The following is a 27,627-nucleotide window of genomic DNA, read 5'->3' on the forward strand; positions in this document are numbered from 1 at the left end:
TTGGCATGCAGGTACAGCAGGCAGTGAAGAAGGCAAATGGCATGTTGGCCTTCATAGCAAGGGGATTTGAGTATAGGAGCAGGGAGGTCTTACTGCAGTTGTACAGGGCCTTGGTGAGGCCTCACCTGGAATATTGTGTTCAGTTTTGGTCTCCTAATCTGAGGAAGGACGTTCTTACTATTGAGGGAGTGCAGCGAAGGTTCACCAGACTGATTCCAGGGATGGCTTGACTGACATATGAGGAGAGACTGGATCAACTGGGCCTTTATACATTGGAGTTTAGAAGGATGAGAGGGGATCTCATAAAAACATATAAGATTCTGACGGGCTGGGACAGGTTAGATGCGGGGAGAATGTTCCCGATGTTGGGGAAGTCCAGAACCAGGGGACATAGTCTTAGGATAAGGTGTAGGCCATTTAGAACTAAGATAAGGAGAAACCTCTTCACTCAGAGAGTTGTTGACCTGTGGAATTCCCTGCCGCAGAGAGTTGTAGATGCCAGTTCATTGGATATATTCAAGAGGTAGTTAGATCTGGACCTTACGGCTAAAGGGATCAAGGAGTATGGAGAGAAAGCAGGAAAGGGGTACTGAAGGAATGATCAGCCATGATCTCATTGAATGGTGGTGCAGGCTCGAAGGGCCGAATGGCCTACTCCTGCACCTATTTTCTATGTTTGTACATAGAATGCTTGCCCCAGTATTTAAAAAAAAACTTTTTCAGGGGAATTTGAAGTGCTGGGAACATCTTCCATTTCTCAAGCTCTCAGTACTGGCATCAAACACTCTCAGGGCAGGTGCAGCATGGATTAGATACAGAGCAAAGCTCCCTCTACACTGTCCCATCAAACACTCCCAGGGGAGGTACAGCACGGGTTAGATACAGAGTAAAGCTCCCGCTACACTGTCCCATCAAACACTCCCAGGGGAGGTACAGCACGGGTTAGATACAGAGTAAAGCTCCCTCTACACTGTCCCATCAAACACTCCCAGGGGAGGTACAGCACGGGTTAGATACAGAGTAAAGCTCCCTCTGCACTGCCCCATCAAACACTCCCAGGGCAGGTGCAGCATGACTTTGATACAGAGTAAAGTCGCTCTACACTGCCCCAATAGGTAACCCAAGTAAAGTGCAGTACACTTTATAAAAGAGTGAAATATATGTAAAATAATGCTGTGAGGTTTGGGGATTTCTGACTGCCTTCCGGCGGGGACCTTGGTTAATATCTATTGAACATTCTGCTGTTGCGCTAACCTTGTCGGTGTCGAGGGCTCTGCTCGCAGGACAGCAGGGCTGGGAGATATAGATTACAAGTCAGACTGAGTCAGCGTGAAGCAACACGGCGCTGACAGTGGAAGATATTCAAGTGGTGGTTCACTCTTGCTGCTGCTGCAACAGCCCTATTCATTCAAACTCCACACTGGTCGAATCCATTGTTCAGTTTGCCCGAAAGCTGGAGTCCGTTTGACCGCAGGAATAAACAAAGCACTGCAGGGAGAGGGTGTTCTGTTCACGCTGGGTGGGCGAGCTTAAAATCCGGCTATAAGTTTGTATGTTCTTCCTTTTGTGCTATTTCATTCCCACTGTTCCCCCTACCAATAGTTTTCTTGGGATTGTGCAGTGATCCAGTCAGGAAGGACAGGGAGGTGATGTAGGGTTGGAGCTGGCTGTTCAGAGAGGATATATGAAGGTTCTGACTGAAGAAAAAACAGTAATAATGCAGATGGAACCCAGCAGGGGGCTGTTCAAATCAACAAGAGGTTGCATTTATATCACGCATTTAACATAGGAACGTCCAAAATTGACAGGCAGGAAAATAACCAGCAGGTCGATCATGCCTGCCCACCCGCCATTAGGGCTGGACCGTCATGGCTGAGCACTTCTTCCCCCGACCCTCCTCCCCCACCCCCTGTCCCCTCTCAAACTCCCTCAGTCATGTAATCTCCTGGGAGAGGCAAAAAACACACACAGCTAACAGGGGAGGAAATAGTCTGGAAGATCTGGTAAAACATCCCAAGGTGTTTCACGAGAGCATTCTCCAACACAAGAGCCACATGGGATATCAGGACAATTGACCAAAAGCTTGCTCAAAGAGGTAGATTTTAAGGAGCATCTTAAGGAGTGCCAGCTGTGGCTCAGTGGGCAGCACTCTTCCCTCTGAGTCAGAAGGTTGTGGGTTCAAGTCCCACTCCAGGGAGATGAGCACAAATAAATCTAGGCTGACATTTCCAGTGCAGTGCTGAGGGAGTGCTGCACTGTCGGAGGTGCCGTCTTTCAGATGAGACGTTAAACCAGGGCCCCGTCTGCTCTCTCAGGTGGACGTAAAAGATCCCAAGACACTATTTCGAAGACAAGCAGGGGAGTTATCCCCTCAATCAACATAACAAAAAACAGATCATCTGGTCATTATCTCATTACTGTTTGTGGGAGCTTGCTGTGCGCAAATTGGCTATCGCGTTTCCCACATTACAACAGTGACTACACTCCAAACCTACTTAATTGGCTGTAAAGCGCATTTGAGTTGTCCGGTGGTCGTGAATGGTGTTACATAAATTCAAGTCTTCCTTTATAGGAGGAGAGAGAGCTTCAGGGAGAGAATTCCAGAGCTTAGGGACCTTGGCAGCTGAAGACACGGCCGCCACTGGTGGGACGAAGGAAGTGGAGGAGGCACAAGAGGCCAGAATTGAAGGAATGCAGAGATCCCGGAGGGTTGTGGAGCTGGAGGAGGTGACAGAGATAGGGAGAGGCGAGATCGTGGAGGGAGAAATCAGAGGGCGGCACGGCCATAGTTAGCCAATTCACTCTTGCGAGATCACCCGGCTGGTGCAGTCCCTGGGAAAATTCGCCCCCAAGATCGCTGCAATCAGAAACCCTTCTCGCCAGCACCATCTTCAGTCACTACAAGGTTCGGATTCATAGTACAAGTTGTTTTGATCACAGTTATGACCGTCTCTACACCTGCTAGGGCAGGTTGGTTGCTAGGAGCTACTCTGTGGGTCTCCCACTGACAGGCCTTTGCACTGTATGGGTTAATCTGTGTTACTCCAGTGCAGCTAGCTGGAGAGCCAAGGTCTTCTCCTGACTTGTTTCCCAGGTTACAAACGTCCTCTCGCTCTTGGAGTCGACAAAATTATAGACCCGTCAACGTAAGACCATAAGAATTAGGAGCAGGCCATTCGGCCCCTCGAGCCTGCTCTGCCATTCAATGAGATCATGGCTGATCTTCGACCTCAACTCCACTTTCCTGCACTATCCCCATATCCCTTGATTCCCTTAATATCCAAAACTCTACCGATCTCTGTCTTGAATATACTCAAAGACTGAGCCTCCACAGCCCTCTGGGGTAGACAATTCCAAAGATTCACCACCCTCTTAGTGAAGAAGTTCTCCTCATCTCAGTCCTAAATGGCTGACCCCTTATTCTGAGACTGTGACCCCTGGTTCTGGACTCCCCAGCCAGAGGAACCATCCTCCCTGCATCTACCCTGTCAAGCCCTGTCAGAATTCTGTATGTTTCAATGAGATCCCCTCTCATTCTTCAAAACTCTAGAGAATATAGGCCTAGTCTACTCAATCTCTCCTCATAGGGCAATCCCCCATCCCAGGAATCAGTCTGGTGAACCTTTGTTGCACCCCCTCAATAGCAAGTGTATCCTTCCTTAGGTAAGGAGACTAAAACTGTACACAATTATGAACAACTGAGCCTAAGAATGTACCATTGGTTAAGGGAACTAGTTTCAGGGGAGTAAATCTGTGAGGCGGGGGGCGGGGGGGGGGGGACAACTAGTGCACCGGATTATAAAAGTAAAATGGAGAAAGTGAATTCGATTTGCCACACGCCCTAAACAGGAGCGACAGCTGAGTGAACATAAAGCCTCGTCCGCATCTGTCAAGTCACCCAGGGTCTTTAATCTGTTGGTACGATCGCACCAGTACGCAGGAGTAGCAAGTTGTCGCTGTTGCAGTGCAGGAAACGCAGCAGCCAATTTGCGCACAGCAAGCTCCCACAGAAAGCAAATCAGATGTTTTAGTGATATAAAAATAGAAAATGCTGGAAATCTCAACAGGTCAGTGGAGAGAAACAGAGTTAATGTTTCAGGTCTGTGACCCTCCGTTAGAACTGGAAAATTTTGAGATGTAACAGGCACTTGAGGAAGTGCAGAGGCAGTGAAAGGGGGTGGGAAGAACAAATGGGAAGGTCTGTGATAGGGTGGAAGGCAGGAGAGATTTAAGTGACCAAAGGGATGATGGGCAAAAATGAGATGGTAATGGCACAAGTTAGGAAACAAAAGATGAGGCTCATCATCATAGGCAGTCCCTCGGAATTGAGGAAGACTTGCTTTCACTCTTAACATGAGTCCTTAGGTGGCTGAACAGTCCAATATAAGAACCACAGTCCCTGTCACAGGTGGGACAGACAGTCGTTGAGGGAAGGGGTGGGTGGGACAGGTTTGTCCCACGCTCTTCTGCTGCCTGCGCTTGATTTCTGCATGCTCTTGGCGACAAGACTCTCGGTGCTCAGCGCCCTCCCAGATGCACTTCCTCCACTTAGGGCGGTCTTTGGTCAGGTGTCAGTGGGGATGTCGCACTTTATCAGGGAGGCTTTGAGGGTGTCCCTGTAACGTTTCCTCTGCCCACCTTTGGCTCGTTTGCCATGAAGGAGTTCCAAGTAGAGCGCTTGCTCTGGGAGTCTCATGTCTGGCATGCGGACAATGTGGCCTGCCCAGCGGAACTGATCAAGTGTGGTCAGTGTTTCAATGCTGGGGATGTTGGCCTGGTCGAGGACACTGACGTTGGTGTGTGTGCTCTAGATTGGGTGTGAATGGTGCAATCTTCGATGTTTTTGTTATGCGGATTGAAGGATAAATATTGGCCAGGACACCGGGATCTTTTACGTCCACCTGAGAGAGCAGATGGGGGCCTCGGTTTAACGTCTCATCAGAAAGACAGCACCTCCGACAGTGCAGCGCTCCCTCAGCACTGCACTGGGAGTATCGGGCTAGATGATATACTCAAGTCTCTGGAGTGGGATTTGAACCTACAACCTTCTGATTTGAGAGGTGAGTGCGCTGGCCACTGAGCCAGGGCTGACAGGAAAGGGGATTGATGGGTGGCAAGAGCTGACCTCAGGTAGTGGACGGCTTTGAGGGGACCCAGCCTGTCCCGAAAAGGCTTCCAAGGGGCTTCCGGAGACAATGGACTGATCGGCAAATATAAATATTCGGCCATTGATTCCGGCTGTAGTTTTCACGGTGACGATTATCCCTCACCTCAGTGTCGAGACGCCGTTTGCAGCTGGAAATTCTTACAGCCAAGGCGGCAGCTGTTTTGGTGGGCAGGCGGTCCCACTAAATCCCGCTGTCACGTGTGTCGCATGAGGTGGACTCGGGGCGCTGGGAGAGAGTAGGGTGAGGCGGGGTGGAGAGTGAGAGCACCCTTGTCATCTATCTCTCACGGGGGGGTCTACAGGACAGTAGTAATACCCACCCTCCTGTATGGCTGAGAATCATGGATAACGTACAGTAGACACCTCAAATCGCTGGAGAAATACCACCAACGATGCCTCCGCAAGATCCTACAAATCCCCTGGGAGGACAGACGCACCAACATTAGCGTCCTCGACTAGGCCAACATCCCCAGCATTGAAGTACTGACCACACTCGATCAGTTCCGCTGGGCAGGCCACATTGTCCGCATGCCAGACACGAGACTCCCAAAGCAAGCGCTCTACTCTGAACTCCTTCACGGCAAACGAGCCAAAGGTGGGCAGAGGAAACGCTACAAGGACACCCTGAAAGCCTCCCTGATAAAGTGCAACATCCCCACTGACACCTGGGAGTCCCTGTCCAAAGACTGCCCTAAGTGGAGGAAGTGCATCAGGGAGGGCGCTGAGCGCCTCGAGTTTCATCGCCGAGAGCATGCACAAACCAAGCGCAGGCAGCGGAAGGAGCGTGCGGCAAACTAGTTCCACCCACCCCCTCCCTCAACAACTATCTGCCGTCCCCTCCGCCCCGTGACAGGGACTGTGGCTCTCGTATTGGACTGTTCAGCCACCTAAGGACCCATTTTAAGAGTGGAAGCAAGTCTTCCTCGATTCCAAGGGACTGCCTATGATGATGATGATGAGGGGGGGCGGCGAGTGGGGGGACAGTGAGCACCCTCGTTGTCCACCTCTCACTGGGTGGGGGATGCTGAGGGACAGTGGGGGGGACAGGCCGTATCCTGTACCCCGTCGCGGAGCGAGCAGCTGACTGCCTGAGGGGGCGGCTGAATTAACAACCCCTTGTTAAAGTGCCGTGCTTCTGCAGCTTGCTTTCCTCCTGACGTTGATTAAGTGTTTGGTGAGAGGTTCTCTGCAGACCCAGCTCCGAGTGGCTTTTGATAAATGGCTGTCTGCCGAGCCAGGAGCGGAATATCTCATTTTCTCCCCTACAATCTAATCACAGCATGAATAATTTATGTTGCCTCCGCTCACAATATTAAACACATTTGCAGTAATGTCCATACTTTTCGCCATATATCACGGGTGATTTATTGGATTAGGGGCTGGTAAGAGGGTTTGTGAGTCCGACTGATTTGCATATGTTAAATACGGCAATCATGCCGCCATTCCCTCTCACTCCACACACCGAGATAACCATCTCAGCAGCACACGGCTTGCTTAAAGATTTTTAGTTGATGCCCTTCGGGCTTCTGAAACCGTACGTCTGATTCATAGACTGTAGATGTGTGAGATTTGTAAACTATTACACTGTAGGGGGCCTCCTGTAAATAATAACACACTCCCGGGGACCGCCTGTAAATACCGACACGCTCCCAGGGACCTGCTGTCAATACTGACACACTCCCAGGGACCCCCTGTAAATACTGACACACTCCCGGGGACCCCCTGTAAATACTGACACACTCCCTGGGACCCCCTGTAAATACTGACACACTCCTGGGGACCCCCTATAAATACTGGCACACTCCCGGGGATCCCCTATAAATACCGACACAGTCCCGGGAACCCGCCTGTAAATACTGACACATTCCCGGGGATTCATATGGGTTAAGGTTGTTATACATAAAATTAACTTAATCCATTGTGGTTCCATAGCAGCAAATCAAACTCTATTTAGGTCGTTACAACGTGTTTGTAATGGATAAGTTGGCTGAATAATCTAGAGGCCTGCATTCATAATCGTGCCCATGAGTTCAAATCCACTACGGCAGCTTGAGAATTTGTATTCAGTTTTTTTTTAATCTGTTAGAAGTGACCATGAAGCTGTCCGATTGTCCTACATACTCAACTGGTTCACTGATATCTGTTCGGGAAGGAAGCCTACATGTGACTCCAGTCCCATACCAACATGCTTACATAGAAACATAGAAATTTACGGCGCAGAAGGAGGCCATTTCGGCCTATCGTATCCGCTCCGGCTGACAATGAGCCGCACACTTGGTCAGCAGCCCTGAAGGTTACATATAAACCTAGGAACAATGACGGAAAGATAAAGAGCACCCAGGCCAACCAGTCTGCCTCTCACAACTGCGACACCCCTTATACTGAAACATTCTACACTCCACTCCAACCGGAGCGACAAAAACCAGATAAAATCCCAAGCCAATTTAGGGAGAAAAAAATCTGGGAAAACTCCTCTCTGACCCATCCAGGCGAGTCCAGGAGATCACCCTGGCCGTATTACATATAAACATAGAAAATAGGTGCAGGAGTAGGCCATTCGGCCCTTCGAGCCTGCACCACCATTCAATGAGATCATGGCTGATCATTCCTTCAGTACCCCTTTCCTGCTTTCTCTCCATACCCCTTGAATCCTTTAGCCGTAAGGGCCATATCGAACTCCCTCTTGAATATATCCAATGAACTGGCATCAACAACTCTCTGCGGCAGGGAATTCCACAGGTTAACAATTCTCTGAGTGAAGAAGTTTCTCCTCATCTCAGTCCTAAATGGCCTGCCCCTTATCCTAAGACTGTGTTCCCTGGTTCTGGACTTACCCAACATCGGGAACATTCTCCCCGCATCTAACCTGTCCAGTCCCGTCAGAATCTTATATGTTTCTATGAAATCCCCTCTCATCCTTCTAAACTCCAATGTATAAAGGCCCAGTTGATCCAGTCTCTCCTCATATGACAGTCCAGCCATCCCTGGAATCAGTCTGGTGAACCTTCGCTGCACTCCCTCAATAGCAAGAACGTCCTTCCTCAGATTAGGAGACCAAAACTGAACACAGTATTCCAGGTGAGGCCTCACCAAGGCCCTGTACAACTGCAGTAAGACCTCCCTACTCCTATACTCAAATCCCCTAGCTATGAAGACCAACATACCATTTGCCTTCTTCACCGTCTGTTGTACCTGCATGCCAACTTTCAATGACTGGTGAACCATGACACCCAGGTTCCGTTGCACCTCCCCTTTTCCTAATCTGCCGCCATTCAGATAATATTCTGCCTTCGTGTTTTTGCCCCCAAAGTGGATAGCCTCACATTTATCCACATTTTACTGCATCTGCCATGCATTTGCCCACTCATCTAACCTGACCAAGTCACCCTGCAGCCTCTTAGCATCCTCCTCACAGCTCACACCGCCACCCAGTTTAGTGTCATCTGTAAACTTGGAGATATTACACTCAATTCCATCATCTAAATCGTTAATGTATATTGTAAATAGCTGGGGTCACAGCACTGAGCCCTGCGGCACCCCACTGGTCACTGTCTGCCATTCTGAAAAGAACCCGTTTATCCCGACTCTCTGCTTCCTGTCTGCCAACCAGTTCTCTATCCACGCCAGTATATTACCCCCAATACCATGTGCTTTGATTTTGCACACCAATCTCTTGTGTGAGACCTTGTCAAAAGCCTTTTGAAAGTCCAAGTACACCACATCCACTGTTCTATTCCCTGCAGTACTTACCATTATATCTGCTCCATCTAACAAAAGGCCATCAGTCTAATCCTAATTACCAGCTCTAGGTCCGTATCCCTGCACTGACTCTTGACTGCCCTGTGAAGTGGCCAAGCCCAGGCACTCTGCCAAATCAAATGGCTACGAAGAACCACCACATGGCGGCAGCGGACTACCACTACCCTCTGATGGCAAACGGCAACGGCCAATAAAAGCAATATGTGGGCCTGCCAGAAACTCCCTCATCCCAGGAATGAATATTTTTTTCAGTGGCATCGTCACGAAAATAATTTTACCCCAGTTCTCGGCAGCTTGTGTGTCAAAGAAAGAAAGGTTTGCATTTATATAGCGCCTTTCGCGACTACCTAACATCTCAAAGCGCTTTACAGCCAATGAAGTACATTTTGGAGTGCACTCACTGTTGTAATGTGGGAAACACGACAGCCAACTTGTGCACAGCAAGCTCCTGCAAACAGCAATGTGATAATGAGCAGATAATATATCGATTTATGTTGATTGAGGGATAAATATTGGCCAGGACACCGGGGATTACTCCCCCCGCTCTTCTTCGAAATAGTGCTATGGGATCTTTTACATCCACCTGAGAGGGCAGACGAGGGCCTCGGTTTAACGTTTCATCCCCTCAGCACTGCACTGGAGTGTCAGCCTAGATTTTTGTGCTCAAGTCCCTGGAGTGGGACTTGAACCCACAACCTTCTGACTCAGAGGCGAGAGTGCAACACACTGAGCCACAGCTGACACTGTCGTCATCATCATCATAGACGGTCCCTCGAGGATGACTTGCTTCCATATGAGTTCACAGATGTTTCAATGAAGGACCCAATGTTCCAGTCCTGAACTCCAATTGAGGAGGTGGAAGATGCCTGTGTGTGGATTTTTTTAACGTGTGGTGACCATTGCACATCAGCCACCACACGGGCTTGACAGAGCTAGGCCTTTATCCAGTGGCAAAGGTTGAAGGGCTGAACTGGGCCCAATGTAAAAAGTAGATGGGTATTTTACTGATGTGGCCTGGTGTGGGTGGTTTCCTTGGAGATGTGTTGTTGTTGCTAAGTGACAAACTGTGCAAGCAGGCATTTACATGGGCTGATTTTGGATTGAGTGGAGGCCCAAAGGGCGAAGCTTCGCTAAAGTGCACGTGGCTAACCTTAACCTGCAGGTTTACAGGTTGGTCTTTACCAAAGAGAGATTTGACCAAACTGTGTTGCATCTTATTGTGTCTGCTCAGCACATTGTTAACCTGATGAATTGGAGTGAAATGCACTGTCTGCTGTTTCGTAGGCAAATGCGGCAGCCATTTTGTGCACAGCAAGATTCCACAAACAACATCAAGACGAATGGCCAGTTCATCAGTTTTTGATGATGTTGGTTGAGGGATGAACTTTGGCCAGAACATCTGAGAGCTCTTCTACAGTCGGCTCAAGAAGCAGACGGGGCCTCGGTTTAACGCCTCATTTGAAAGACGGCACCTCCGACAATGCAGCACTTCCTCAGCACTGCTCTGGGAGTGTCAGCCTGGATTATGTGGTCATATCTCTGGAGTGGGGCTTAACTATACAGCACCTTCTGAGACTGCTGCCCGACCTTCACCACCCCGCCCCCCCACCCCCCCGGCCTCTCTGGCTCTTTGCTGCCTCCATCCGCACAGTCTTCACAACAACAACAACTTGTATTTATATAGCGCCTTTAATGTAGTAAAACATCCCAAGGCGCTTCACAGAAGTGTTTTAAGATAAAACAAATAAATTTGACACCGAACCACGTAAGAAGAAATTAGCGCAGGTGACCAAAAGCTTGGTCAAAGAGGTAGGTTTTAAGGAGCGTCTTGAAGGAGGAAAGCGAGGTAGAGAGGCGGAGAGGTTTAGGGAGGGATTCCAGAGCTTGGGGCCTAGGCAACAGAAGGCACGGCCACCAATGGTTGAGTGATTATAATCAGGGATGGTCAGGAAGCAGAATTAGAGGAGCGCAGACATCTCGGGGGGAGGGGGGGCCGGAGGCGATTACAGAGATAGGGAGGGGTGAGGCCATGGAGAGATTTGAAAATAATTCAACTGACCCCTGTGGAACTGTTACCACACCACGACCCTTTGAGAGAAGAGACAACACTGGGGGAGATATTAGCAAGGCTCTGAGGTTTGAAGTGTGTCGGTGTGGGTTTATCCTAGATATATAAGGACACTAAACCTGGTGTAACAAGAGGTTTCAACACGGTGCAGTGGCTTGCATTAAATCTTGATTTACATTTTAATTGCCAGTTATAAACGTACCCTGCCACCATTTGAGGTTACAGTTCTGCCACTTTCCTGTACTTAGCTGAACTATAAAACAGGTTTGCCAGCCTGTGCCAAATAATAAATCTGGCGCAGGACCGGGGAAGGCCGAGATTGCAACGGAGGGGGTAAAGATAATATGAGGCATCCGGTATGGGATGGGGTGGGGCGGGGGGGGATGGGGGTGGGAACAGGAGGTAGAGACGGCAGAAGGTGGAGGGGTAGGATGGGAGCAGGAGGTGGAATGCAACGGCAAGGGTTAGACGGGAGAATGAGAGGCTGGGACCCAAAAATATGTCAAACTCAGCAGAAACACGACCAGCCTCACTGGCTAACACCTCGCTTTCCACTAAACGCAGGAGGGAGTGGAAAAAACATCAGCGATGCTGTCCTCAAGCAACGGGCTCTGGGTGACATGTTTACATCTGAACCATTTCCAGAGAACCCATGTGAAAGCCTTCCCGTGAAGGCCGCATGCGAGGTATTGGCTGAAGACTGCTGCCTCTCGCTTGCTGGCTGCGCACAGAGTGACGCTCCCGTGTCATATCCGATCAGTGTCTGAGAGAGAGCACATGGCAGACTCTATATAGGTTAATGTTACCCTGAAGCGCACTCCCTCACAGCACTGGCAAGGCTGGCACTGCACTGATACAAAGTACAGCTGATAAAGATGAGCTAACAACCACTTCAGGCTTTTCCATCTACTAGGCCCAGATACACTAAAATATAAAAGGTTGGGTTTTATTTCAGCTTCCATCTAATTGCACAGCAATAACTTAGCACTCACATTATGATTTCATGATACTAACTGAGGAATGATATGATATTGCACTATAAACCATATAACTACAACCTATTCATGTGAAATGGCATTGCCCGCCCAAGATTCCAGCGCATTATTGTGAAATCATTATTGCATTAGAATCAAAATACGGGCGTTCAACAACATGCATTTATATAGCGCCTTTAACGTAGTAAAAGATCCACAGCACTTCACAACAGTGTAGTCAGCGAGCCACAAAAGGAGCTTTACTCTGTATCTAACCCGTACTGTACCTGCCCTGGGAGTGTGTGATGGGGCAGTGTAGAGGGAGTTACACTCGACCAATGGCTAAGTGCGATATTATTGAACCAGATAGTCCAGTCTAGATCCTTGCTCCACCTCCAACCTGTGCTGAGTTAGCACACTGGGGCAGTGATAAAGGAATTCGATACCCTGGTCAAGGAAAGAGAAAATAAATCCTCCTGTAAATCGGTTTCTGACGCCCATCCACTGGACAGTGCACAGGTGAGTTAATGTTACTTTCAGGAGAGGAGAGGGGAGTGGGGCCCATGGAACTGTACCCCAGTGAGAGTCAGCACCTTCAGGAGAGGAGGGAGAAGCTGGGAGGAGGAATAAAGAAACGTGCGTATTTTAGGCTGGAGTAAATACCAAGAGGAATGTGAATTGGATTTCAATGTGTCAAACGCAACTAACCAAGTGTGATCAATAGAATTTTGTACTTAAGCCCTACAGCGCTGGGAGAAAAGCTGGAACAAACTGCCCCCAGTCCCCCACAACTATCAGTAAAAGCATTGTAAAATGACATTGGGAGCTGAGGGCAGTGTGTGATTGATGGGATGGTGGCAGTGTCTGGAGGTCCCGAGAGGCTAGTTGCGGCTGTAATAATAGAATAACTTGTCAATGTATTTCTGGTAAACTCTGGAGGCTTGATGTCATCTTTCATCAAGACAGCGGACAGGTCATGTTTGCAATTACCAGCAACGTTGGGGCTTTGCTCCAATCCCCCACTGCTTCAGCTGATCTTAAACACAGCCCCAACTTTGGGCGGAGCCTGCTGCGGGGACCACCTCTCACTTCCTCGAGCTGAAGTATAGAAAGGAAGACTTGCATTTATATAGCGCCTTTCATGGCCTCAGCTCCTCCCAAAGCGTTTTTCAGCCAATGAAGTACTTTTTCAAGGGCAGTCACTGTTGTAATGTGGGAAATGTAGCAGTCAATTTGCACAGCAAGCTCTCACAAACAGCAATGTGACCAGATAATCTGTTTTTTTGTTATGTTGATAGAGGGATAAATATTTCCCAGGACACCGGGGATAACTCCCCTGCTCTTCTTTGAAATAGTGCCATGGGATCTTTTACATCCATCTGAGAGAGCAGACGGGGCCTCGGTTTAATGTCTCATCCAAAAGACGGCACCTCTGACAGTGCAGCACTCCCTCAGCACTGCACTGAAGTGTCAGCCTAGATTATGGGCTCATCTGGAGTGGGACTTGAACCCACAACCTCCTGATTCAGCAGAGAGTTACCCATTGAGCCACGGCTGACACTAAGTGGGATGTTTGTCTTTGGGAGGGGAGAGGAGGGTTGGGTGCGGTGTCTGAACAAGGTAAACGCTGCTGAAGTTATCCCTGGGCTGATAGGTGGCAAGTTACATTCACCCCACACAAGTATCAGGTAATGGCCATCTCCAACAAGCGAGAGTCTAACCACCGGCCCTTGATATTCAACGGCATTACCATCGCTGAATCCTGGGGGTCACCATTGACCAGAAACTTAACTGAACCAACCACATAAATACTGTAGCAACAAGAGAAGGTCAGAGGCTGGGTATTCTACAGCGAGTGTCTCACCTCCTGACTCCCCAAAGCCTTTCCGCCATCTACAAGGCACAAGTCAGGAGTGTGATGGAATACTCTCCATTTGCCTGGATGAGTGCAGTTCCAACAACACTCAAGAAGCTCGACACCATCCAGGACAAAGCAGCCCGCTTGATAGGCACCCCATCCACCACCTTCAACATTCACTCCCTCCACCACCGACACACTGCAGCAACTTGCCAAGGCTTCTTCCCAAACCCACGACCTCTGCCACCTAGAAGGACAAGGGCAGCAGGCACATGGGAATACCACCACCTGCAAGTTCCCCTCCAAGTCACACACCATCCTGACTTGGAAATATATCGCCGTTCCTTCATTGTCGCTGGATCAAAATCCTGGAACTCCCTCCCTAACAGCACCATGGGAGTACCTTCACCACACGGACTGCAACGGTTCAAGAAAGCGGCTCACCACCACCTTCTCACGGGCAATTAGGGATGGGCAGTAAATGCCGGCCTTGCCAGCGACGTCCACATCGCGGAACAAATGTATAAAAATATGGAGATTTGATTGTGCACTGCAGTCCTTGTGGTTCCCTGGGCTCCACAGAGGTCAAACTCCCTGCACCCAAAAACTCCACTGCCCATATCTTGCTGCTCACTCAGTCTCACCACTCCCTGTCCTACCCGACCTATCAAAGCATTGAGTTCAAAAACTTGTTCCTTGTTTACAGATCTATCCACCCCTCACACCACTCGTCCCTTCCCAATCTATACAAACGCCTCACCCTTCCAATCTCTCCGTCCATCCATGTAGTGTCAGCTATGGCTCAGTGTCCCACTCCAGACTTGAGCGCAAAAATCTAGGCTGACAACTCCCAGTGCAGTGCTGAGGGAGTGCTGCACTGCTGGAGGTGCTGTCTTTCAGATGAGATGTTAAACAGGGGCCCTGTCTGCTCTCTCAGGTGGATGTAAAAGATCCCATGGCACTATTTTGAAGAAGAGCAGGGGAGTTATCCTGGTCAATATTTATCTCTCAATCAACATAACAAAAACAGATTTATCTGGTCATTATCACATTGCTACTTGTGGGAGCTTGCTGTGTGCAAAATGACTGCCATGTTTCCTACATTACAACAGTGACTACACTTCAAAAGTACTTCATTGGGTGTAAAGCGCTTTGAGACGTCCGGTGGTCGTGAAAGGCGCTATATAAATGCAAATCTTTCGTTCCTCTGTCCCTTACCCCAGCTTTGCCCTTCAGGCCTCTGACTTTAAGGTCCTGTACAAGCATCTCCGCCACCCCCTCACCCCACTCCCCCCTCACCTCCACACCCCCCTCCCCCCTCATCCCCACTCCTTCCTCCCCCCTCATCCCCACTCCTCCCACACACCCCTCCCCCCCAACAACCCCTCACCCCCAACTCTCCCACCAGCAGTGGAAAGGCCTTTAGTTTCCTGGGCCGTCCCTCCCTCCCTCCCCTAAACCCCAGCTCTGTACGGCCTCTCTCCCTGTGTTCAGAAGCCCCGCGCTGTATTGTCGGGCCTCGCCCTCCCATTGCCGCTCTGTGTCTGCCTGTGCCCTGGGCGGTGCCCTGGGACGCCCCCACCCCACGTTAAAGCTGTTTTGTTCACTGCGGGCCCTGATGGCTGGTGCTAATCAGCTTCTTGTTCACACACTCACTTCACCGAGCGTCTCCCTTGATGCTGAGCAAGGAGAACAGCTGGAGGTCATCGGGCAGTAATCAAAGGTTAAAGGGAGCTGAAGTGTGCCAACTAGCATTAGGGAAAGGGCCACAGGTTCCTGTCTTCATTGAAGGCGACAGAGTGGTTACATCCACTGAATGTAATTGTTGATCCTGATGGGGACAAAGTTCTTTCTGTAGGTGTGATGGTTTGGAATCAACCCATTACCCTGTCTAATCCTTCCTGCTATATCTCCCTTTAACCCCCCCTCCCCCAGCCCCTCACCCCCGCTTTCAGCCTCCTTGCTGAGGTCCAGGTGGTCATTATCCTTGACAGCGGCCTATTCGATGACGTGGAGCATCGCCGTCTAGCCTGACCCTTGACCCTGCTGGACTTGTACATGTGCGTTTCCTTGCAGGCAAGGGAGGGAGGGGGGAACTTTGTGTCTTTTTTTTAATCAACTTCCGCGAACCCCCGCCCCACTTCATTAACCCAGAGGCTGCTGAGGCCAACTGGTAAGGCCTCCACTTGCTGCCTGATCGATGAGGTTATCTTTGAAAGCGTTTAGTGTGGAACATAGGGAGGGAAACTAAAGAATGGGGGTGTGTAGGGGACAGTGTTGAGTCGAAGAGAGGCCTCCATGGAGACAGGTCTCAATGGACCATCCTGTTGTGATGTGTAGTTATGGGATGGGGAGAAGGGTGGGGGGAGCTCGGGTCTGTGATTTCCCCAGTGTATACATTTCACGCCATCATATGTGGCATTTGGAGCAGTGGGGGCCGAAATTTCCCCCGACTCAAAGGGGATACACGCACCGTTATTTAAGATTTTTCTCCGCCCCAATCCATGGGGCGGAGATTGGAGCCGAAATTAAGCTCTTCCAATGTTTTTTTTCTTCCGGGCGGTGTTCAGCATGAGCATCGGTCGGTGACATTCGCGCCGTGTGAACACGTAGCAACGTCCTTTCCCGTCACCTTACGTGGGGGGGGGGCGCTGCAAGCTCTGCAGCCACGTTAGTGGTGCCCGCCGGGCCACCAAGATGGGGTGCCGGGCTGCCTGTGGGTGCACTGGCCGAACCCGTGGCCGCCCTCAGAGTCGGCCGACAATTAAAAATAACATGGCGGCCGCGGCAGTGCGCCCTCCCCTTTCAGGGCGGACGCGCAGCCCAGGAAGGAGAAGCTTCCTGCCCGGGGGAATGCTGTCGGGGAGCACCGAGCGGCAGCCAAGCCACTCCCGCGGGGCAATGTCCCACACGGTGCGGAAAGAGGGTCGACGAGGTGACAACTCCAGCGGGGCGGGACCCCATGCACCGCCCCTCCCAAAACAGGAGGGCAATGTCGCGATTGTTAGCAACTCTGCGCCGATCAAGCGGCGAGTGCGTGAGAAAAAAAAGGGGGGATTTTCAGTCCTGTGGAGTCTCGGGCGCCCCTCCTCTCTCCATGAGTGACTGCTTCATTCGGTGTGCCAGGGAGACCAGGAGAGCCCGTGCGTTACATCACTGGGCTCTGCTGCTTTAGTGCCGTGGCTCAGTGAATAGCACTCTGAGTCGGAAGGTTGTGGGTTCAAGTCCCACTCCAGAGACTTGAGCACCAAAATCCAGGCTGACACTGCAGTGCAGTGCTGAGGGAGTGCTGCACCGTCGGAGGTGTCGTCTTTCGGATGAGATGTTGAGCTTTGCAGCTGGTGTAAAAAAAATCCCATGGCACTATTTCAAATAAGAGCAAGAGGACTTCTCCTGGGCAATATTTATCCCTCAGCCAACATCATTAAAACAGATGATCTGGTTATTAATAAAAACAGAAAATGCTGGAAATACTCAGCAGGAGAGGCAGCATCTTGGAGAGAGAAACAGAGTTAATGTTTCAGGTCGATGATCTTGCATCAAAACTGGTCATTTGCTCATTGCTGTTTGTGGGAGCTTGCTGTGCACAGATTGGCTGCTGTGTTTCCCACATTACAACAGTGACTACACTCCAAAAGTACTTCATTGGCTCTGAAGCGCTTTGGGGTGTCTTCAGGTTGTGAAAGGCGCTCTATAAATGCAAGTCTTTTTCTTTCTGTTTTGGCCATTCTTAGCCTGGGCAGTAGTTGTGGGGGTTGGAGTGCGAGGGGGCGGGAAATGTCACTGGCCTTCATACCCTTGAGCTAACTAGGATGAAAGGTCAGCCGGGAACCCTGCTCCCAATCGCAATGCAGTGACCCCAAGCTGGCAAGTGTGTGCACATGGGCACTGGGTGAAGAGGGGACTGGGCTCTGGTATGAAGCTTCTGTGGTCAAACAGCCTGTTGTCAGGCCTGTCCTAACTTTGACGCGCTCACTACGTGCAATCTCCTGATGGTAGCGAGGGAGGAGTTGGGGGCCGGGGGAGGGTAGAACTTACCCCCCCACCACCCCATAACCACCAATCCTAGCCCAGGATGCTGTCGTTTCCACAGGGGTTTCTGGTTGGCTGATTTCAGACCAGGAAATCGAGCTGCTGTCGGCTGTGAGAGAAAGAGGCCATTAAATAAACATGGTAGGCCCACTTTGGGAGCGTAAGCTGTCATCCAATCCCAGCGAGATTTCAGAGTAGTTTCAAAGACACACTCATCGCTTCTCACCTCGGTGTTTGCCAAGATTCTAATTAAACCTCGAGATGCAGGGGGCCCTGTTGTTCTGCCTGAAGCCTTGACGCACTTGCACAGCCTGATCGCTGGATGTACCCGTGGATTCATGGGCTCTCCATTTAATGCTTGCAGAAGAACAGACTTGTATTTATATAGCGCCTTTCACGACCTCAGGAAGTCCCAAAGCGCTTTACAGTCAATAGAGTACTTTTTGAAGTGTAGTCATTGTTGTAATTCCACCCTACGTAAACTGGAGATGACCCAAAACTCAGCTGCCCGTGTCCTAACTCGCACCAAGTCCCACTCACCCATCACCCCTGTGCTCGCTGACTTACATTGGCTTCCGGTTAAGCAACACCTCGATTTCAAAATTCTCATCCTTATTTTCAAATCCCTCCATGGCCTCGCCCCTCCCTATCTCTGTAATCTCCTCCAGCCCAACAACCCCCCGAGATGTCTGTGCTCCTCTAATTCTGCCCTCCTGAGCATCCCTGATTATAATCGCTCAATCATCGGTGGCCGTGCCTTCTGTTGCCTGGGCCCCAAGCTCTGGAACTCCCTCCCTAAACCTCTCCGCCTCGCTACCTCTCTTTCCCCCTTCAAGACGTCCTTTAAAACCTACCACTTTGACCAAGCTTTTGATCACCTGCGCTAATTTCTACTTATGTAGCTCAGTGTCAAATTTTTATCGCATAACACTCCTGTGAAGCACCTTGGAACGTTTCACTACATTAAAGGTGCTATATAAATACACGTTGCAAGGTTGTAACGTAGAAAAAGCTGCGACCAATTTGCACGTTGCAAGATCCCACAATCTACAATGAGATAAGTGATGTTCTTCACTCAGAGGGTGGTGAATCTTTGGAATTCTCTATCCCAGCGGGCAGAGGAGACTCAGTCATTGAGTATATTCCAGACAGAGACTGATAGGTTTTTGAATACTAAGGGAACCAAGGGATATGGGGATGGGGCGGGATGGTGGAGCTGAGGTGGAAGATCAGCCATGATCTTATTAATGGAGGAGCAGGCTCGAATGGCCTACTCCTGCTCCTATTTCTTATGTTCTTGTGCTTTAGTGGTATTTATTGAGAGATAAATTATGGCCCAGGATACCGGGGATAACTCTCCTGCTTTTCTTAGAATAGCGGCATGGCATCTTTTACTTCCACCTGAGGAGGCAGACGGGGACTTCGATTTCACGCCTCATCCGAAAGACGGCACCTCCGACAGTGCAGCGCTCCCTCAGCCTGGATTATGTACATGGGTCTCTGGATTGGGACTTGAACCCACGACCTTCTGACTCGGGCGAAGCACTGAGCTGTCAGTGAGCCACTGCTGACCGTTGCAAATGTAAAGCAGGAGGAGAGGGGGCTGAGGCTGTGGAGGAGTATGAAGAGGCGGGCGGGCGAGTGAGGGGTTAATGGGGACTGGGACCCAGTCGGTCAGTGAGGATGCTGATGGTTGGTGAGAGGCAGGTTTGAACACGTTGGAGCCGGGCAGCGAGACCAGAGTTTCAATGGACAGGAGGTCGCATTCCAACCTGCGTGGCGGCCGGCTATTTGACTATGGCGTGTGTCGCCCTTTGCCCTCGCCGACAGCCATGCGTCTGGTGCTCCCCACCAGGCATAGCCGGAGAGCAATGCAGCTCTCGATGAGAGTGGTGTGGGAGCCTAGAGGTGCCGAGCTTGGAACGGGAGGGGGAGTAGAAATGAATGGTCACGGGTGAGACCAGGTCGCAGGCAGAACGTTGGTATTCAGCAGAAGGGGCCACCAGAGCCACGTTTGGTCTCGCCAAGGTGGAGGAGCCCACACTGCCATAATGAATACCGTGAGGGTGAAATTGGACACGGCCAGGACGCAGACCAAGCGGTATCGCATCGGCCGCTCCGATATTTCGTTGCATTGGCTTTAACAGAAGGGAATGTCAGGTGTGTCGTACACTCGGCGGCAGTCGCAACTCCACCTGCCCTGCGTCCCTGCCCGCATCTATTCTCGCCCATGCGGCAGGTGCAAGGTGAGGCGCATCCGATACAGCCATGTGGGTAGAAGAAGCCAAAATGGGGACACCTGGTCCCACCCGTGACCATTCACTTCCACTCCCACTCCCACTCCCACTCCCGTTCCACCCACGTCACCTTTTGGCTCCTGCACCACTCTGGAGATTCACCTGCAAAGCGGGGAAAGGAGGGGAGGGGAAAGGAGCGGAAAGAAGGGGGGAGGGGAGGGGAGAGGAAAGGAGGGAATGGGGAGGAGGAGAGGGGAAGGAGGGTGGGGAAGGAGATGGAAGGACCTTGTTTCTGTGAGCGGAAGGAGAGCTTGTGAAATGGGACGGCCACATTTGGGTCCGTTCACGCACCTCCAATGTCACGCCGTCTGCAGCGAGAGCTCTATCTTACGTAGAAACATAGAAAATAGGTGCAGGAGTAGGCCATTCAGCCCTTCGAGTCTGCACCGCCATTCAATAAGATCATGGCTGATCATTCACTTCAGTAACCCTTTCCTGCTTTCTCTCCATACCCCTTGATACCCTTAGCCGTAAGGGCCATGTCTAACTCCCTCTTGAATATATCTAACAAACTGACCTCAACAACTTTCTGTGGTAGAGAATTCCACAGGTTAACAATTCTCTGAGTGAAGAAGTTTCTCCTCATCTCAGTCCTAAATGGCTTACCCCTTATTCTTAGACTGACTATGTCCCCTGGTTCTGGACTTCCCCAACATCGGGAACATTCTTCCTGCATCTAACCTGTCCAATTCCGTCAGAATTTTATATGTTTCTATGAGATCCCCTCTCATACTTCTAAATTCCAGTGAATTCCGAGTCGATCCAGTCTTTCTTCATATGTCAGTCCTGCTATCCCGGGAATTAGTCTGATGAACCTTCGCTGCCTCAATAGCAAGCACATCCTTCCTCAGATTAGGAGACCAAAACTGAATACAGTACTCCAGATGAGACCTCACCAAGGCCCTGTACTCAAATCCCCTAACTATGAAGACCAACATACCATTTGCCTTCTTCACCGCCTGCTGTACCTGCATGCCATCTTTCAATGACTGATGTACCATGACACCCAGGTCTCGTTGCACCTCCCCTTTTACTAATCTGTCGCTTTTCAGATAATATTCTGCCTTCCTGTTTTTGCCACCAAAATGGATAACCTCACATTTATCTACATTATACTGCATCTACCATGCATTTGCCCACTCACCTAACCTGTCCAAGTCACCCTGCAGCCACTTAGCATCCTCCTCACAGCTCACCCTGCCACCCAGCTTAGTATCATCTGCAAACTTGGAGATATTACATTCAATTCTTTCGTCTAAATCATTAATATATATTGTAAATAGCTGGGGTCCCAGCACTGAACCTTGCGGTACCCCACTAGTCACTGCCTGCCATTCTGAAAAGGACCCGTTTATTCCTACTCTTTGCTTCCTGTCTGCCAACCAGTTCTCTATCCACGCCAATACATTACCCCCAATATCATGTGCTTGAATTTTACACACATTAATTCGTATGTGGGACCTTAAAGCTTTTTGAAAGTCCAAATACACCACATCCACTGGTTCTCCCTTGTCCACTCTACTAGTTACATCCTCAAAAAAATTCCAGAAGATTTGCCAAGCATGATTTCCCTTTTATAAATCCATGCTGACTTGGACCGATCCTGTCACTGCTTTCCAAATGCGCTGCTATTACATCTTTAATAATTGAATCCAACATTTTCCCCACTACTGATGTCAGGCTAACCGGTCTATAATTCCCTGTTTTCTCTCTCCCTCCTTTTTAAAAAAGTGGTGTTACATTAGCTACCCTCCAGTCCATAGGAACTGATCCAGAGTCTATAGATTATTGGAAAATGACCACCAATGCATCCACTATTTCTTGGGCCACTTCCTTAAGTACTCTGGGATGCAGATTATCAGTCCCTATGGGTTTATCGGTCTTCAATCCCATCAATTTCACTAACACAATTTCCTGACTAATAAGGATTTCCTTCAGTACCTCCTCCTCGCTAGACGCTCAGTCCCGTAGTATTTCCGGAAGTTTGTGTCTTCCTTAGTGAAGACAGAACCAAAGTATTTGTTCAATTATTCTGCCATTTCTTTGTTCCCCATTATAAATTCACCTTATTCTGACTGCAAGGGACCTACATTTGTCTTCACTAATCTTTTTCTCTTCACATAGCTATAGAAGCCTAGGGAAGACATAATGGGCAACTGGTGGTGTGCCAGTGACCCCCACTGGAAGTGTGTGGGCGAGAGCAAGGCAGGACCAGACAGGTCCAGCCCAGGCCAGAGTGGGACTAGGCAAGGGCCGGACTGACCTGTGATGTCTTCTTCCATTGGAGAACTTCTCAAAACTCATACATGGAAAATGGCCGCCTGGGTGCAATGCGGTCAGGGGAAGGAGATCCAGGGAACCACATCCCAGAGAGGGACTCGGAAGAGGGCGAAAGTCCAAAGAGTTAGCTTCTAGGTTGTTAACCCTACCACCCCTTTAGTCTCTTCACTGTTCCTGTACATTGCTGACTGTAATGTATGCACCTGTGAGCATGCTCACGGGTTTGTAGAGCTGTTGAATTGGGAGTGGCTTAGCCAATCGCATGATGTTCACAAGACTCAATAAAACCCCAGCCAGTTGGGTTCGGGGGATCCACAATGAGGCAGGCGGTTGTGAGCCTGGTGGATTAACTGGTAATGTGCAGTGTGATTGTTAAACCTTTGCTAATAAACCAACTAGTTCTTAATAGCAGTGTGTTGCTATGAATTCTTAAGCACAGAACCTATGAAGCAAAAACATTACACTGACACTGATCTCTTTATTTCCTGCAGACTCCACAATACAAGTGAATTCCACATCTATGAACTCGCCGCCCTCGCACTCAACGGTGAACTCAATGGTTGGCCATCATTCGATGATCGGATCCTCAATCAATGCTTCGCGCTCTCTCACCTCCCCCATGGGGAACTTGACTTCCCCAGTGAACGGATTGGGATCTCCATATCCAGTCATCACCTCATCAATAGGTTCCCCCTCGATGTCCTTACCCTCCACGCCGGGCATGGGCTACGGACCGCTCAGTAGTCCGCAGGTAAGACCTTTACCAGTTCAAGGGTCACCAGTTCAAGAGTCATCGCGGGCAAGTCTACACATACTCTCACCATGAGCTGTAGAACTGCCAGAGGTGGGAAGTGCTGACATTAGAACATAGGTACAGGAGGAGGCCATTCAACTGCTCGAGCCCCATCCTCCGTTCAAATTAGATCATGGCTGATCTTTATGTTACCTCCATCTAACCGCCTTGGTTCCATAACCCTTGTTATCAATCTCAATTCACCCCCAGCCTCAATGGTATTTTGGGGGAGAGAGTTCCAGATTTCCACGACCCTTTGTGTGAAGTGCTTCCTGAGATTGCCGCTGAATGGCCTGGCTCTAATTTTAAGGTTATGCCCCCTTGTTCTGGACTTCCTACACCAGGGAACATAGTTTCTCTCTATCTACCCTATCAATTCCTTTAATCATCTTAAAATACCTTTTGCTGGATTTTTGGTTTTTGAGATTTTGGGGTGGTACAGATACCGCCAGGAAAAAGTTTGCGCCCTTGGCGGCAAAAAATTAGGTTCCATGATCAGGGGGTGCAGAATCAGATGTTACACAAGAAAGTTTTTGTGCCCCAGCCGAAAATCGCAGCGTTAATAGAGTTTTAGTGATTTAATTAACTTGATTGCTGCTCAGTGCCCTGCAACATAACGTTGTCTATTGTATGGTTTTATTCTGGTGGGGGTAGTTTTTGTGACTTTGTTGCAGTAAAATGTCTGTTTGAACCTTTGCCATTGGTGCCTTGTGTATCATTCCAATGTTCACCGGAGATGTGCATTTATGGGGGCACATAGTGTCCAGTATTAGCTCCATCCCTCAGTTTCCTCCATTTAGGAGAACTGGCCCATTATGATCTGGCGACATGTGACTATTGGTCTGGCAGCATCTCTACGCTGCCTCCCCCGTGGATGCGGTGGGTATCCAATGGGGGCCTCGCCAGGCTCCTCTTCATCGTCGTGCTCCTCCTGAGGTGGGCCTACAACCCCCACTGGTAATGCAATGCCTGGCTCCTCATGATGGCCAAGCTGTGGAACATGCAACACATCACATTGAATTCAGATACCTGTTGAGGGGGGGTATTGAAGGCTGCCTCTAGAGCAGTCCAGGCATCAGTCTGCCTGTAGGAGATGGCATATCTCTGTCAGCACTTCCTTTCGGAAGCGCAGCCTTCTGACACACTGCTCCTCAGAGAGCTGGAAATTTGAGCGTTGGTGCCTGTAAACCCGTGGGGGGGGGGGGGGGATAAGCCCTCCTCTCCAGACATCTTCGGCCTCTCCTCATCCGTGGTCCGACCTGGCCAAGAACTCTTCTTCCAGCTTGACGCTGCCTGGCAATAGCATGGAGGATGATACGCTGACGAACTAGTAATGTCCTCATTAAATTCTCTCACTCACCTTGTAAGGGCACTGTAATGGCAGATAAAAGTGCTGTGTGCAAGTCGGAGTTTCTCGCAACGTGATGTGCGCAACCGTTGCAGTCACTGTGACCTGCGATATAGGATCCTCCTCCCCTACATTTAAACACAACACCAATAGCCTGCTGCACCCTGGGAACGCCTGGTTCTTCAGACGTTTAGAAACATAGAAACTAGGTGCAGGAGTAGGCCATTCGGCCCTTCTAGCCTGCACCACCATTCAATGAGTTCATGGCTGAACATGCAACTTCAGTACCCCATTCCTGATTTCTCGCCATACCCCTTGATCCCCTAGTAGTAAGGACTTCATCTAACTCCTTTTTGAATATATTTAGTGAATTGACCTCAACAACTTTCTGTGGTAGAGAATTCCACAGGTTCACCACTCTCTGGGTGAAGAAATTCCTCCTCATCTCGGTCCTAAATGGCTTACCCCTTATCCTGGGGCGGACGTTAAATGAAGCGTTAGGGATGAATTTTGCATCCAGGGCGCTAGCGGAGCATTGCACGACGATTGACCTCATGACCTCAGTGAAACTAGAGGACGGGGCGGTAAGTTTTTGCGCCACCGCAAACCATGAGCCAAATTTGTCGGCCGGGCTGTAAAAGCTGGACACCCGGCCTTACGCCTAGAAACATCATTTACCGCCCCGCAAACTGAGGCGCAACTGAGCCGAAAATCAAGCCCAACTTGATCAGATCACCCATTAATCTTCTAAACTCAAGGGAATATAAGCCTAGTCTATGCAACCTCTCCTCATAATTTAACTTTTTTACCCCCGCCTCCCCCGGTATCATTCTGGTGAATCAGTGCAGTATCCCCTACAAGGCCGATATATTCTTCCAGAATTGAACGCAGTTACTGAAGGTATCCGACAGCAACTATGTGACTGATCAGTTAGGCCACTGCAGCTCAACTGCTCCCACCTCATTTAAACTCAGAAGCAGCGTTGCACATTGTGGCCTAATCATGGTAGCACCTTGAACTCAATAGTGAAGTAAGTCAAGCTCACATGTTCCTGTAACCCGTGGCCACAATCATTCAGTGGAATGAGCTTCATTGACGGAAATGGCTGTTGGGGTATCTGTCTTCAAAAAGAACCGTTTAATACTCTTAAGTTCCACGCTGTAAAATTCTATGTAATTTAATGCTTGAGATCTGATTGGCAAACATACCATGGTGTGTTTGATTTTTGTCTCGGGTTCAACCAATGCCAGAGCTTTCTGCAGGGATGGAAGGAGGGGCCTGTGCGGGGGAGAGGAGAGGGGTCTGCGTGAGGGGCAGGAAGAGGGTGGGGGAGGTCTTTGCACGACTCCACTTCAAAAGTACTTCATTGGCTGTAAAGCGCTTTGGGACGTCCTGAAGTCATGAAAGGTGCTATATAAATGCAGGTCTTTCTTTCTTTTGTAAATGTACAGTATTGTAATGAAGTGGGAAAAGCTGCTTGAACTGGCCGATGTTGCTGGCATGCTGAGCTTGTTAGAAGTTGCCTTTGTCATGGCCTCCTCTGGCAGTGGCGAATAATTCGCTCCAGCTTCCTGTGATCAGTGTGAGTGGTGGGAACGGTACTCGAAGATTTCACACCAAGTCAAGAAACGCTCGTAAAAACGGTCTTCGTAAGGCATTGGTCAGGCACTACAACTATTTTAGTTGCATCCATAGAAAACATAAAAACATAGAAATTTACAGTGCAGGAGGAGGCCATTTCGACCCATCGTGTCCATGCCGGCCGACAAAGAGCCGCACGGCCCTTGGTCAGCAGCCCTAAAGGTTACATATAAACCTATGAACAATGACAGAAAGGCAAAGAGCACCCAGCCCAACCAGTCCGCCTCACCACAACTGTGACACCCCTTATACTGAAACATTATACACTCCTGGGAAAAACCAGATTAGAACCCAGGCCAATTTAGGAAGAAAAAATCTTGGAAAATTTCTCTCCAACCCATCCAGGCTATTGAAACTAGTCCAGGAGATCACCCTGGCCGTATTCTATTCCCTGCAGTACTTAGCATTATATCTGCGCCATCCAACAAAAGGTTATCTAGTCTAATCCTAATTACCAGCTCTAGGTCCGTAACCCTGCAGGTTACGGCACTTTAATTGCCCATCCAACCATTTCTTAAGTATGGTGAGGGTTTCTGCATCCACCACTCTTTCAGGCAACGAGTTCCAGATCCCCACAACACTCTGTGTAAAGAAGCCCCCCTTCAAATCCCCTCTAAACCTTCCACCAACCATCTTAAAACTATGCCCCCTCGTAATAGACCCCTCCACCAATGGAAATAGACCCTTATTGTCCACTATGTCCAGGATCCTCAATATTTTGTACACCTCAATCAGGTCTCCTCTCAACCTCCTCTGTTCCAATGAGAACAAACCTAGCCTATCCAATCTGTCCTCATAACTAAGATTCTCAATTCCAGTAAATCCTAGTAAATCTCCTCTGCACCCTCTCTAGTGCAATCATGTCCTTCCTATAATACGGCGACCAGAACTGCACGCAGTACTCCAGCTGTGGCCTAACCAAAGTATTATACAATTTAAACATAACCTCCCTGCTCTTGTATTCTATACCTCGGTCAATAAAGGCAAGCATTCCGTATGCCTTCTTAACCACCTTATCCACCTGGCCTGCTACTTTCAGGGATCTGTGGACAAGCGCTCCAAGGTCCCTTTGTTCATCTATACTATTAAGTGGCTTACCGCTTAATGTGTATACCCTTTCCTTATTAGCCCTTCCAAAGTGCATCACCTCACACTTCTCTGAATTAAATTCTATTTGCTACTGCTCTGCCCACCTGACCAATAGAATGATATCCTCCTGCAGCCCATGACTTTCCTCTTCATTATCAACCACACAGCCAATTTTAGTATTGTCTGCAAACTTCTTAATCATACTCCCTATATTCAAATCTAAATCGTTGATATATAAAAAGCAAGGGACCCAGTACTAAGCCCTTCAGAACCCCACTGGAAACATCCTTCCAGTCACAAAAACATCCATCAATCATTACC

At 49.5% G+C, this 27,627-nt stretch overlaps 1 protein-coding gene across 5 annotated transcripts in view; it reads left to right on the forward strand.

Moving 5' to 3' along the window:
- Positions 1-27,627, forward strand: part of LOC139268767 (retinoic acid receptor RXR-gamma-A-like) — a 514,553-nt gene that overhangs the window by 390,096 nt on the left and 96,830 nt on the right. For all 5 annotated transcript variants that reach the window (XM_070887442.1, XM_070887443.1, XM_070887445.1 and 2 more), the window contains exon 2: positions 22,927-23,186. In XM_070887442.1, the coding sequence (XP_070743543.1) occupies positions 22,927-23,186 (260 nt within the window). The remainder of the gene's footprint in view (positions 1-22,926; positions 23,187-27,627) is intronic.

This window comes from Pristiophorus japonicus, chromosome 8 (genome assembly GCF_044704955.1).
Source record: "Pristiophorus japonicus isolate sPriJap1 chromosome 8, sPriJap1.hap1, whole genome shotgun sequence".
Classification (NCBI taxonomy): Eukaryota; Metazoa; Chordata; class Chondrichthyes; family Pristiophoridae; genus Pristiophorus; species Pristiophorus japonicus.